This window comes from Vicia villosa, linkage group LG2 (genome assembly GCF_029867415.1).
Source record: "Vicia villosa cultivar HV-30 ecotype Madison, WI linkage group LG2, Vvil1.0, whole genome shotgun sequence".
NCBI classification, from domain to species: Eukaryota; Viridiplantae; Streptophyta; class Magnoliopsida; order Fabales; family Fabaceae; genus Vicia; species Vicia villosa.
Genome location: NC_081181.1, coordinates 59,274,775 through 59,288,084, shown reverse-complemented (window position 1 = coordinate 59,288,084; position 13,310 = coordinate 59,274,775). Strand labels below are relative to the sequence as shown.

General features: G+C 29.6%; 1 protein-coding gene across 1 annotated transcript; it reads left to right on the top strand.

The window, feature by feature from the left end:
- The first annotated feature begins 3,057 nt into the window (after positions 1-3,057).
- Positions 3,058-6,273, top strand: LOC131650836 (RING-H2 finger protein ATL47-like). Its single transcript, XM_058920548.1, has one exon. The coding sequence runs from the start codon at positions 3,567-3,569 to the stop codon at positions 4,674-4,676; it is 1,110 nt and encodes a 369-aa protein (XP_058776531.1). The 5' UTR covers positions 3,058-3,566; the 3' UTR covers positions 4,677-6,273.
- The last annotated feature ends 7,037 nt before the right edge of the window (positions 6,274-13,310 follow it).

The window sequence follows — 13,310 nt, the reverse complement described above, 5'->3', positions numbered from 1 at the left end:
TCTATTTTATGAATGTCACTTTACTAAGAAGATCTGGCAGACCATTATGTAGAGAATGGGTTATTATAGAATTCCATTGGATTAGACTCATGAAAAGCAATGGATAATTGAGGAAACACACATGAAAGGTTGGCGTAGAGACTTATTGAAGATTACGGTTGCAGATAGTGTATATGGCATCTAGAGGCACCGAAATGATCGAATCTTTAACCATGTACTTGCTGAGCCACTTATCTTGAAAACCATCAACTATGATATTATGGTTAGAAGTAGTATGCATAAGGTTATTATGTATTTATGTAAACATTGATAATTTGAGTATATCTCCTTAATTGGGGTGTGTAGGAGTTGGGATGAGTAATTCATCACCTGAATCTTAGGATCGGTTGTACTGATTTGTTTTTGGAAATAAATAAGTTTTGATTAAAAAAATAAGATAATTATAAAATGGGTTAATACTACTTTATCCTCTGTAATATAGATGAAATTTGCATTACCCCTTGCAATATTTTTCTTTTGGATTACCCCTGTAAAAAATTTTATTTGGATTTTCCTCCTAAGGGTGCAAATAAAACACTGAATCTAGGGGTAGTAAATTAAAAAAATACTACAGGGGTAACTTGTGCAATTAAGGGATAAAAGACATAGATTTTAAAATCTCAAGAGGGTGATAAAAAAAAATTTACACGGGAAAAGCGAATTTCGCCTATATTAAAAGTATTTTGTATATTTAACCCTTATAAAATTTTACTACTATATTTATGGTCTAATTTCATTTCAATAAATTTTCATTAACATTTATTTTTGAAATAAACGTTATTATATACTATTAATACCATATATATTATTTAAATGTGATTTGAATATCATTTAAATATAATATATATTTTTTGATCATGCTAACCAGTGTTCTAGGGGTACTCTTTAAGATTTCCATATAAAGAAAATAGTTTTTAAATAAACTAATCAATTTAATTTTCTATGCATTGAATATAAATTTTTTCAAGTTCAGAAGAGCATTCAGAAGCAAGATTGAGAAGAAGACGAAGCCAGAAGAATGAACTAGGGTTTTGGCGAGAGAGAAAGAAAAGAAAATTGTTTTTGAGAAGGGATTTTTTTCCTTATATTTTTTATTTTTATTAGTAATATTAAAAATAATGGGACACAATATTTAGTGGATTTAATAAAAAATCGTTTGGGAAGAAAGATGAGGAAGATTGTTTAAGAAATTGCTTTTCAGAATTTTAAATTATTTATGAACAGATGATTTTATTTTTTATGGAAAAAATAAGTTAATAAAAACTAATATTTTATTTTATTTGGTTTTAATTTTTAATTTTTTAAATTATTTTAATTTTTTATTCATATTAAATGTAATTTTCAAGAAAAAATATTACACGATGATTTTGAAAATTTTGTTTTTATTTTTAAAATAAAATTATTAAAATTTTATAAGATGATTTCATATTAAATAAAATAACTATAATTTAAGATAAATTAAATTAAATTTGACCAAATTAATTTAAAATCTTAAAAATATTGAGAGATTTTAAAAAATGTTACACAATAATTTTTAAGATTATAAATTTTTTTTTATTTTAATTATTAAAAATATTTTTTAAAAATTACATTAAGTAAAAATTTAAGAAAAATTACATTTGATATGGCGACGGTTAGTTCACCGTCGTGACCTTTAATGGATTTTAGGGTGCGACGGTTGGTTCACCGTCGTGGTTATGATGAGGTGTTTCAGTTGCTTAGTGTAGAACGTGTGTGATGAAATGTATATGAGCGACTGTTGATGTACCGTCGTGATAAATGTTTTAGGGCGGTTACTTGACCGTCGTAGACTTCAATTTAGGGCAGTTTATTGATAACTGTCGTGATAAATGTTTTAGGGCGGTTACTTGACCATCATAGACTTCAATTTAGGACGGTTTATTGATAACTATCGTGATAAATATTTTAGGGTGGTTACTTGACCATCATAAACTTCAATTTAGGGCGGTTAATTGATAACCGTCGCAATTTTTTATAAATTTTTTAAAAAGCAAGGGTGTCTCTATATGTGAATTACGACGGTTATCAAATAACTCGCAATTTTTGCGTCGTAAAACCTTAATTTTCTTGTAGTAGCAGTTATAGTTATGTCTTATTGATACATTATGAATTACACACGATTAGGGTTTCAATGTTTCAGGCATATATAGTGATACTAATTATCCATATTACAATAATACTCATAAACCATATAGTGGGAGACTTCACCCCCCGTTACCCCCACTCCCTAGTCGCCCCCAACAAACAGTTGATCCCTGCTCCTTACCCACTTGCTCCTTACCCACTTGACATTATCTATAAGTAAAAATTAACACATTCCAAATAAAAACTACAACTACAACATAAATGATCTCACAACAAGAAGTAAAAACCACACACATCACATACACAACTCAAAGAGTTTGCAGGGGGCGAAACTAGATAGCAAAAAAGTTGTTGGATAAGTCTTCACAATCTTAAATAATGACGGATGAACCAACTCCCCACATGAACCGATTCACATACCAATAACTCCTTGCGAGAAATCATAGCAAAAACATAAATCCCCCTTCAAGTCAAACAAACCTACATCGCAACGACCTAAAACTAGGAAATCTTAAGCCCACCAAAGCACAAGGTTGTGAATCAAAACGACATTATTATATGATGGCGACCTAAACGCTTAAAAACAACAAATTTCAAAAATATCTAAATAAATAAGAGTCCAAATCCTACTAGTAATATCTAAATAAAAACAATTATATACTTCTTAATTGTATTGGTGTGTTGTCATTGATTAATTAAACAACAATTTTAACAATATTACAATTTTACTAAAATCAACAAAACATGGGACACTTGTTTAAGGCACTACTTTTTCCAAAATAATATATAAATAAAAATAATTAAATACATCATCTTTTCACCAATTTAGACTCTCCCTCATAAACCTCTCAACCGAATAAAATGACAAATTGCTTTATTTGGGATGTCAATGACACTTCCCTATATTATATGGGACCCAAGCAAAACACCTTGGGTTTTGGAAGTACCTTTGATTTTCACATCACCAATATCAACAACATTACACAATTTAATACACACTCCATCACTCATTATCATTATCATTAGGCTTTCTCTTTTATCACAGAGAGAGAATTAACTCACCTCAACTATTTCCTCAGATTTCAAAATTTCAACAACTTAGGTAGGTCAACTACATCTCCAAACATTGACATTTCTCACTCACCCATGTTCTTTCCTCATACTATTGTTATCCTATAATTATTTTATTGTTACCACACTCATACTCTTTAGACACCCAAAAAAAAAATCTGATTTTCTTTTTATAATCTTTGCTTAATCCTCTTCCTAATAACTTTTCTAATGTGCTTGTTACCTGTTTGTTCAAATGTCTGAGCTGGGTTTTATCCCAAATCAAGCAAAGATTCAAACTTTAACCAAAACCACTTCATAACCAACACTCTCTGTAATTTCAATTTTGAAATCCCAAATTCTAAAAAAAAATGCATTTTTTTCACTCTCAAATCCATATTAACAATCGTGCTAGTGCTATCACAAATCCTCCTATTCTTTCTCCATATTCTTCTTCAACTCCTTATAGCCAAAAAGAATCAGAACCAGTTCCAATTTCTTCATCTGGAAACAAAATAAGTCCTACAATTCTCTTCATCATAGTTATATTAGCTATTATATTTTTCATTCTAGGTTTCCTTCACTTGCTTGTTAGGTTTCTCATGAAGCATAGATCTTCTAGCTCTTCATCAATTTCTCAATCAAATACGTTTCCTGAAATGTCTGAATCTGATGCATATCAAAGACAGTTGCAGCAGCTTTTCAATCTTCATGATTCCGGTTTGGATCAGCCATTCATTGATGCTCTTCCTGTTTTCATTTACAAAGAGATTATAGGTTTGAAAGAGCCTTTTGATTGTGCTGTTTGTCTCTGTGAGTTTTTGGAACAAGATAAGTTGAGATTGTTACCTAATTGTAATCATGCTTTTCATATTAACTGCATAGATACATGGTTATTGTCAAATTCAACTTGTCCTTTATGTAGAGGGACACTTTATGCCCAAGGGTTTTCGTTCGAGAAAAATCCTGTTTTTGAGTTTGAGGATCAAAGGGATGAAGATTGTGTTATAGGGATTGGTTCAGTCAACAAGAATATGGAAAACCATATAATGAATGGGAAAAGGGTTTTTTCTGTTAGGCTTGGAAAGTTTAGAAGTTCAAATGATGGAGAAGGGGTTGAAAAAAGTGAAGGAGAAAGTAGTAGCTGTAATTTTGATGTTAGGAGATGCTATTCAATGGGATCTTTTCAGTATGTTGTTTGTGATTCAGATTTGCAAGTTGCTTTGAAACCTTCTAAATGTGATGGAAGTATGAGACAATTGAAGGGAATTCGAGAAACTCAAGATGAGAGTTATTCAAATGATGGAGATGTTGAAGGCAAGAAAATCAACATTGCAAGGAAAGGTGAAAGTTTTTCTGTTTCAAAGATTTGGCAATGGTCTAAGAAAGATAATAAGATACCAAGTTCATCAGATACGCATTTTCATAATTGTGTTGTCAATGAAAGTTTTCCATGGATGAATAAAGCTAGAGGTACATGATACATTAAAGTTACTTAGTGTTTTTGTATTGTTAACTACTTTCATATATTCAATGAATCCATTTGTTTAGCTCTTACTTCCACTCACATTTTTCTTTAGGACTAAAACATGTAAGTTATGCCATAAAGTACTTAGCTATTTGAAGCAAATGTCTTTCAACTATATCATTTATCATTCTTGTATGTATTTTGCCTTTTTTGCAATATGACCTATCAACATGATCGAACTTAACCATCTGGTTCAACTAGTTAAACCTTGAACCAACTTTGTCTATAGTTCGGTTATTGAAGTGGTTCAAATGTAATTTTATTTATGTTCAAATGATTTAAAATAATCAAATCATGATTAAGATATCTCACCAATTCGACATGTATAGTTCGATTTTTGAAATGTTATAAAGTTGTAACAAATTAGCTATGTCTATTAGATGTTATGATAAGGTAAAATGAAGAGTAAAGTTAGTACAAGAAAAAATGACACCAAATGATATAGAGCATAATTTTGAATGTGGGTCCTTAATGGCATGAGATTCTTTAAGTGACAAAAGTGTTCTTTATTAGCAATTTCTTGTAAGGAGTAGGAAGATGAAAGTGAGGTCAAATTAGGGTGGTTGTTTTTTTGGATGCTTTTGGTTTTCTATGCTTTTTCACTTTTTGGGTAAAAAGGAGTAAAAGGAACAAGTATAGATTCCATTCCTTCTTCTATGTGTAAGTGTTCATAATTATTGAGCATGACCCTTTGTTGAGGGCATCCTTTATTTGGATGGTTTAGCATTTAATTACCAAGATGAGAAGATAGGTGGAAAATGAAATGTAGGGTGGAGGAGTTTCCTTTGATAAGGACAGTGAAGAGTGGGTAGTGGGGATCTGTCACTACTGCTCCAAAGGTTGTGTAGGATAACAAAAAGTGTCAATTGTTTATGTTATTTTTATTTCATTTTCTATTTTGCAAGTTTTTAAAAAGCAAAGAATAATGGTAAAAGTAATTTTTCTTTATTATCCGATAAGGTGGCAAATGGATATCTTCGTCCCGTTTAGATTGTTGAGGACGCGAGTCTAAAATCTTAGTTTGTTCCGGAGAAAAAACATAATGGGCGGACATGCGGGCATGACACCTTTAACACTTAAAACCTACAAAAAATTGTGTTAGTAATTGCAGCCGCAAAAGTCGGAAAAAAAATGCGACAGAGCAAAACTGACATATTAGAATGTGTGTGCTTAAATCCATGACCCATCTCACAAAAAATCCAGATAAAATGGACATGTCCGACTGTTCGGCCTATTTTTCATCCCTTTCCGCCATGGTTCCGCCAAAGCATTTTAACTTTTTTTTGTTCATTTGGGTCAATTATTTAAGGATAAATAAAGGCAAATAATCAATGTAGCTATGATGTTGGGGCCTATAGCTTGTCAACGTTCTCATTAGACCCGTGATAATGGGCACATACATATCTTTGACGCTCACCGACTTTACCTTATCAAAATGATAAAAAGGCACAGCACAACCTCATATTCAAGAAGGAAAAAATAATGGTAGGGTGGCTTCTAAGGTGGTTTATTATATATAGCTGGATCTCATATAGAAAGACACCAACACCTATGCAATATAGACTTGAATAGTTAAGAGAGTTTAACAAGTCAAATATATGACCATACTGGTTTCAACCAATAACTAATATTTTAGAATTTCAACCTTGGACCATGACCCAGATTATTTGAACAGTTCCATACCGGTTTCGGTTCATTTCAATTTGAGCATTTTAATGTCGTGTGAATAATGATTCAAAGTTCATGGTAATTCAATTTTCAGTATAGTGATCTATCTACTTAATCTAAATGCAAGGTTGTCATGATGACAACTTTTATAACAAACCTAAACTTAAAAATGATGTGTCATTCTAATATAACACCAATGCTTAGGTGTCAATCTCTTAAAATTTCTAATATTAATTAGCCTTAATATTATTATAGTTAAAATTTTATAATCATTTTAAGTTTCAATTTTATTTATTATATAAATATTATTAAAGATAATAACACTAATATAATTAAAAAAATTAAAAAATAATTTTAATAATTAAGTTTCGATTAATATCTTTTAATTATCAATTATTTGTATAACTTCTTTATTAATTCTCCCTTAAAGGGTCATTGAATTGGCTGTTTTTAAAACTATTCATTTTTTAAAATTTAATTCACACATAACTATATATTAATTTTAATAATTTCTTTATCATTATATATTAAAAAAATTGGTATTACAGTATAAAATCTTTATTTATATATGTTTTGTCAAAAAATATCTTTCTATACATTTTCTTACTTTTAATTTAATAATTTTATAAATAGAAAAAAATATTTATAAAAACTATCTATAGAAAATCATATGTTCTTAAATAATTTTTTAATTATTAATTATTAATTGATTATAAGTCACTCTATTGTAACTCTTTTAGTTGTAATGAATAATTTAATTGCAAGACTCTATAAATTCTAATTACTTTTTATTTATCATTTGATTATGAGTCACTCTATTGTAACTCTTTTAGTGGTAATGAGTAATTTAATTGCAACATTATATGAATTTTAATACTCTGAATTCTAACGCATAGAACTCATACCGACAAAAGGATTTTACATTTATTTTGACATAAATGATGACTATAAATTTCAAGATATATATCATACCTTTTGCATGCAAGAGGGTTAATAATTAACAAGTGTAAATGCAAGGTTGTCATGATGACAACTTTTATAACAAACCTAAACTTAAAAATGATGTGTCATTCTAATATAACACCAATGCTTAGGTGTCAATCTCTTAAAATTTCTAATATTAATTAGCCTTAATATTATTATAGTTAAAATTTTATAATCATTTTAAGTTTCAATTTTATTTATTATATAAATATTATTAAAGATAATAACACTAATATAATTAAAAAAATTAAAAAATAATTTTAATAATTAAGTTTCGATTAATATCTTTTAATTATCAATTATTTGTATAACTTCTTTATTAATTCTCCCTTAAAGGGTCATTGAATTGGCTGTTTTTAAAACTATTCATTTTTTAAAATTTAATTCACACATAACTATATATTAATTTTAATAATTTCTTTATCATTATATATTAAAAAAATTGGTATTACAGTATAAAATCTTTATTTATATATGTTTTGTCAAAAAATATCTTTCTATACATTTTCTTACTTTTAATTTAATAATTTTATAAATAGAAAAAAATATTTATAAAAACTATCTATAGAAAATCATATGTTCTTAAATAATTTTTTAATTATTAATTATTAATTGATTATAAGTCACTCTATTGTAACTCTTTTAGTTGTAATGAATAATTTAATTGCAAGACTCTATAAATTCTAATTACTTTTTATTTATCATTTGATTATGAGTCACTCTATTGTAACTCTTTTAGTGGTAATGAGTAATTTAATTGCAACATTATATGAATTTTAATACTCTGAATTCTAACGCATAGAACTCATACCGACAAAAGGATTTTACATTTATTTTGACATAAATGATGACTATAAATTTCAAGATATATATCATACCTTTTGCATGCAAGAGGGTTAATAATTAACAAGTGTTGTTTAAATGTAGTTTTTGTGTACAAGATTTAGAAGAACAACAAGGCATAGAAATTTTGATATTTTCTTTAAATTCTCCCTTTTTTTCACTCTATTCAGTGACTAAAAATATTTAAGTTTGTTTATTTTTATATATTGTTTATATTTATTTTCTTCAGGCTACATCAGAAGAATAAAAATGTGTATGTTTTTGGAAAAAAAAATTATATCTCTTTTAACCTTATTTTTTAATCTATAATAACTTATATTGTTTTTTATTTTTTTATTTTTTGAGCCTAGATCTTATTTTTTTATCTGAATCTTATAGTGCATTAGTGTATGGATTAGAAGGACATCAAGGTGTGCAAATTTTAGAATTTATTTTAATTTTCTCTTTTTAAATCTATACATTGATTTAAAATATTTAATTTTATTTATATAAATTGTTTATGTTTTTTCTATGCTAGGTAAGAAGAATAAAAGGTATGTAGTTTTTAAAATTTCATTTTGTATTTTTAGATCTGAATCTTATTTTTGAATTTGTTATGTCTTATAATATTTTTTCAAGCTTTTTCAGGTTTAAATTTTATTTTTGAATCTACAATACCCCAATACCTCATGGTGGATTAGTTTGTGGGATCAAAAGAACAACAAGATATATATATAAATTTTAATATTTTCTTTTCCACTTTTTTACTCCTTAAATTTATTTAATATATTTATTTTTGTTTATATATATTTTATTGTTTATTTTTTTTATGTTAGGTCAGAAGAATAAATTGCATTAAAATTATTAATTATAATAAAAATATAATTATTTACTGTTGTTTGTGGTTTCAGAATTTTTTATTTTCTATTGTGACTACACTATTTTTTTTCAGTTTTAAATCATCTGAATATAGTTCTTTTATTTGGATATTACAACCGTTTGACCAAATATTAAATACAAATTTTTATTCATAACAAAAATAAAATATAAAATTAATGAGTTTTTTCATTTAGTATCACACAAAATAGGTACATGACATGAGTACCCTCTATCGTAAATAATATTGCATTTAATATATCAAGAATATTTGCTAAAGGTTATGGTAAAAAAAAAATTAATAAACAATGGAATTATGAAAAGAGTATAAGGGATACTCCAACCGAATACAAAGCGGAAAACTTCTATTATTCAAAATAAGCGAGAGGTAGAATATTCCAAACATAAAAGTTACAATTTTCCACTAAGTTATAATAAAAATGAAGTCACATCCAAGAGTTAAAAACAACCTCCGACATACATTCGATAAAAATAAATATAATAAATATTAGAGTTTATATTAATACATGAAATTAATTAAAAAAATATGATACAATATTATAATAAAATATGAAACATTTCTAAAAACTCCAAAAACTCCAAATAATTATCTATCAATTCTAATCATAAACTTATAATCGGTGAGTATTAGAAATTTTGAATTTATATTTCTTACTTATTATTAATAGAAATTTTAATCGTTTAAATGACAATCAAACAAATGTTATTTTATATATTAATATTCATTCATTAAATTTTTAAGATACAAACTTACTTATAAAATTTAATCTAATTCCCATATTATTTATATTACATCGATCTTTTTTTATTACTTCTTAAAATTTAAATATTCTCAAATATTATAATAAACTCATTCTATATGATAATTATTTAAACAAACTCGTTAAAAGAGAAATCATATAAACATAATCAATTGACTATTTATATCATTCTTAAAATTCAATTTTTTTTAAATATGTGTTTGTAAAACTATATATAATAACTACTCAAATAAAATCATTTAAAAAATAGTCCACAAACAAAACAATAATCTAAAATTTTGATAAAGTTTAAAATTTTATGTGCAATAACAATAATATAGTATAGGCCAACCGCGCAACGCGCGGGTTTTATACCTAGTTGCTGTCAATTCAATTTAAGTGATTGAGTGATAGCAGGCCCAAGCGAACAATAACAAAGTCCAACTGGTTCAAAGATTATGTGACTAAGTAATTTAATTAATTGTTATATCTTTTGTTTGTTTTTTTTTTTGGGCTGAGCCCATTTAAGTAACCCATGAGCTTGAGAGGATGTATTTAAACCTTTTTGGTTTGTAGAGAATGCAAAAAAATTAATGAGTTTATTTTTATTTTGTTGTTCTTCTTAGTTTTGAGTTTGTCCTTTGTTAAACCCTAGATCTAGAATTTAAAGTTGCAGAATCCTTCTTATTATTTTGGTGCTTTCATCTTGAACCCATGGCCCCCCCAAAACCACCCAACCCTAGAGACCTTGTAGAAGAAGCTGTCAATACAGCCCATCAACACCTTGACAATGCTATGCAAGAAACCCAACAGCAAATGGATGAGAGATTCCTTAGAACTCATACTGATTTGGAAGAGCTTCATACTAGAATGGAGAATGAGAAACAAGTTTCAGATTCTAGATATGAAAACATCATGGGTTTGCTCACCAAACTAGCTGCTCAGGCAAAAAAACATCCTGTGGTTACTGTTCCCGCAACCATTATTCACAGTCCTGTTAACAGCGGAACCATTGTTCACGGCGCGAGCACTGTTCACGGCGCAAGTACTGTTCTCGGCTCCAGCTCATCAGGTATAAAACAGAATCTAACTTTTTTCATATTCCTACCAGCTCTACTGTTCACCCCTTACACCACCCTAACAAATCCCTAATTTTACACGCCCCAATTTCACCTAGGCTGTCCCACTCTCCAACAGCCTTCCACAAACCCTTACTTCTACTATTCCTAGATCCCCTTTTCAACCCTCACACCGCCTATTTTCCACCCAACCCTTCATTGAAGCCCCTTACTATTTGCCACCCCCCATCTTTACTACTACACCACCATTTTCCACCTCATAAATGTCTCAAATTCCTTATTCGTTAAACCAGCCTACTACCCCTCTTCCCCCTTTTCGTACACCAAAATTGGAACTAACCATGTTTGATGGCTCTAACCCTCTTGAATGGTTGTTTCAATATGAACAATTCTTTACTTTTTATAATCTACTTCCGGAAAACTGTTTAGCCATGATGTCATTTTACATGAAAGGAGAGGCTTTAGCTTGGTTTAAATGGATGTATCAAAATCATGAGTTGGTTGATTGGGTCTCCTTCACTAGAGCTTTGGAATTACGTTTCGGTCCCTCTACATATGCTAATCATCAAACTGAGTTGTTCAAACTCAAGTAAACTCACTCTGTTGTGGAATATCAAGCCCAATTTGAAAAATTGGGAAATCAAGTTTTGGGCTTATCGCGTGAGGCAATCCTGAACTGTTTTATTTCTGGTTTAATACCTGAAATTCAAAATGAACTAGCTATTCATAAACTAGTATCCATATCTCAAGCTATTGGGCTTGCGAAATTGATTGAATCCAAATTGAGAGATGCCAAACCAAAATTCCAAAAACCTTTCTCATCCAACACCACTCGTCAAAACCCACAAAGCCCAACTAATATCGTTCCTGCCCCTCTTACAAAACCTTTACCCATAACCCAACCAACCAAATTACCAATCCGACGCCTCTCCAATACCCAATTACAAGAGCGTCGTGCCCAAGGTTTATGTTTCAATTGTGACGAAAAGTTTATACCTGGCCATAAATGCGCTGCTGGAAAATTCCTATTATTAATTGAAGATGATGAAATTTCCACAACAGAACCAGCAGAAATTCAAAAAGACCCTATCGCTCCAATTACTCAAGAGGACACATATTTCCAACTCTCTCCTCAAGCTGCCAACGGCCAGTTCTGCCCAAAAACATTGAAATTTCAAGGTTCTATCAATGGTCTTTCAGTCATGGTCCTTATAGATACGGGAAGTACCCACAATATCTTGCAGTCACGTATCGCCCAACATCTTAAACTCCCAACACAACCAATTACAAATTTCTCCGTCATGGTGGGCAATGGTTCGAAATTGTCTTGTTCAGGAATTTGCCCAACAGTCCCAATCAAAATACAAGAAAATTCTTTTGCAATTCCTTTTCATTTACTACCCATTGAGGGTGCCGACGTTGTTCTTGGAATGGAGTGGTTACGTACTCTCGGACAACTAATGGCTGATTTTTCAATCCCTAGAATTTCATTCACTCATAATAACCATAAGATCACTATCACGGGTAATATCTTTTTGTATTTATTTTGATTTTTTTTTGAAGAAAAAGCATTAAACTTTATTCACCAAAAACGATAAGTACAAACCGATCGCTAGGATCCAGGCCTCCAAAGAAAACCAATCCTAAGCATATTATCTCATATGTATACTTAGTTTCTTATACATAGAACATCGAATCAAAATACTATTAATATTTCTATCATAAATCTTATCCTCAAACTGTTTTTGGGAGAAGATATAATCATTCCGTACCTTCCACAATTCATAAATCGTCTCCGCCACAGCAATCTTTAGGACTTGTCTCTTCCATCCCTTCTTCCTTGTTTCCATAATGAGCCATTCCATTTCTAAATTACATCCCAAAGGATTCCTCATAATACTAATCCGGTTTAAAATACGCTTCCAAATAACTTTGAACTTATGACAATCAAAAAATAAATGATCAATCGACTCAATGTTATCACAAAAACAACACTTGGTATCTACGTCAATACCAAACTTCTCAAGCCGGTCTTTTGTTGGGAGCTTCTTCCATAAACTCATCCATAGAGTGAATATTGCCCTCGGCCTTGCACGATTCTGCAGTAGGATTTTATCTCATCTCACCTGCACACCGTCTCCACACAATTCTTTATACATAGCGCCTGCTTTATACCGTCCTTTGGTCACAGCCTCATTTTAATAATTCGTATTATGCACAGACTCCCTGCTCTTTATTATCTTTTTCAGAATCCAAGAACAAGAGTCTTTACATTGCCATTGCATCACATCACATCACATCCCTTGAAAAAGTAAATCTCCAGCCACTATATCCATAGTTTATCCGCCTTCTTTTGGATATTCCATAGAAGTTTCCCCATGGTAGTTTATCTGCCAA

Coding starts and splice junctions, on each gene's coding strand:
- LOC131650836 (XM_058920548.1), top strand. CDS start 3,567: ATGCATTTTTTTCACTCTCAAATCCATATTAACAATCGTGCTAGTGCT.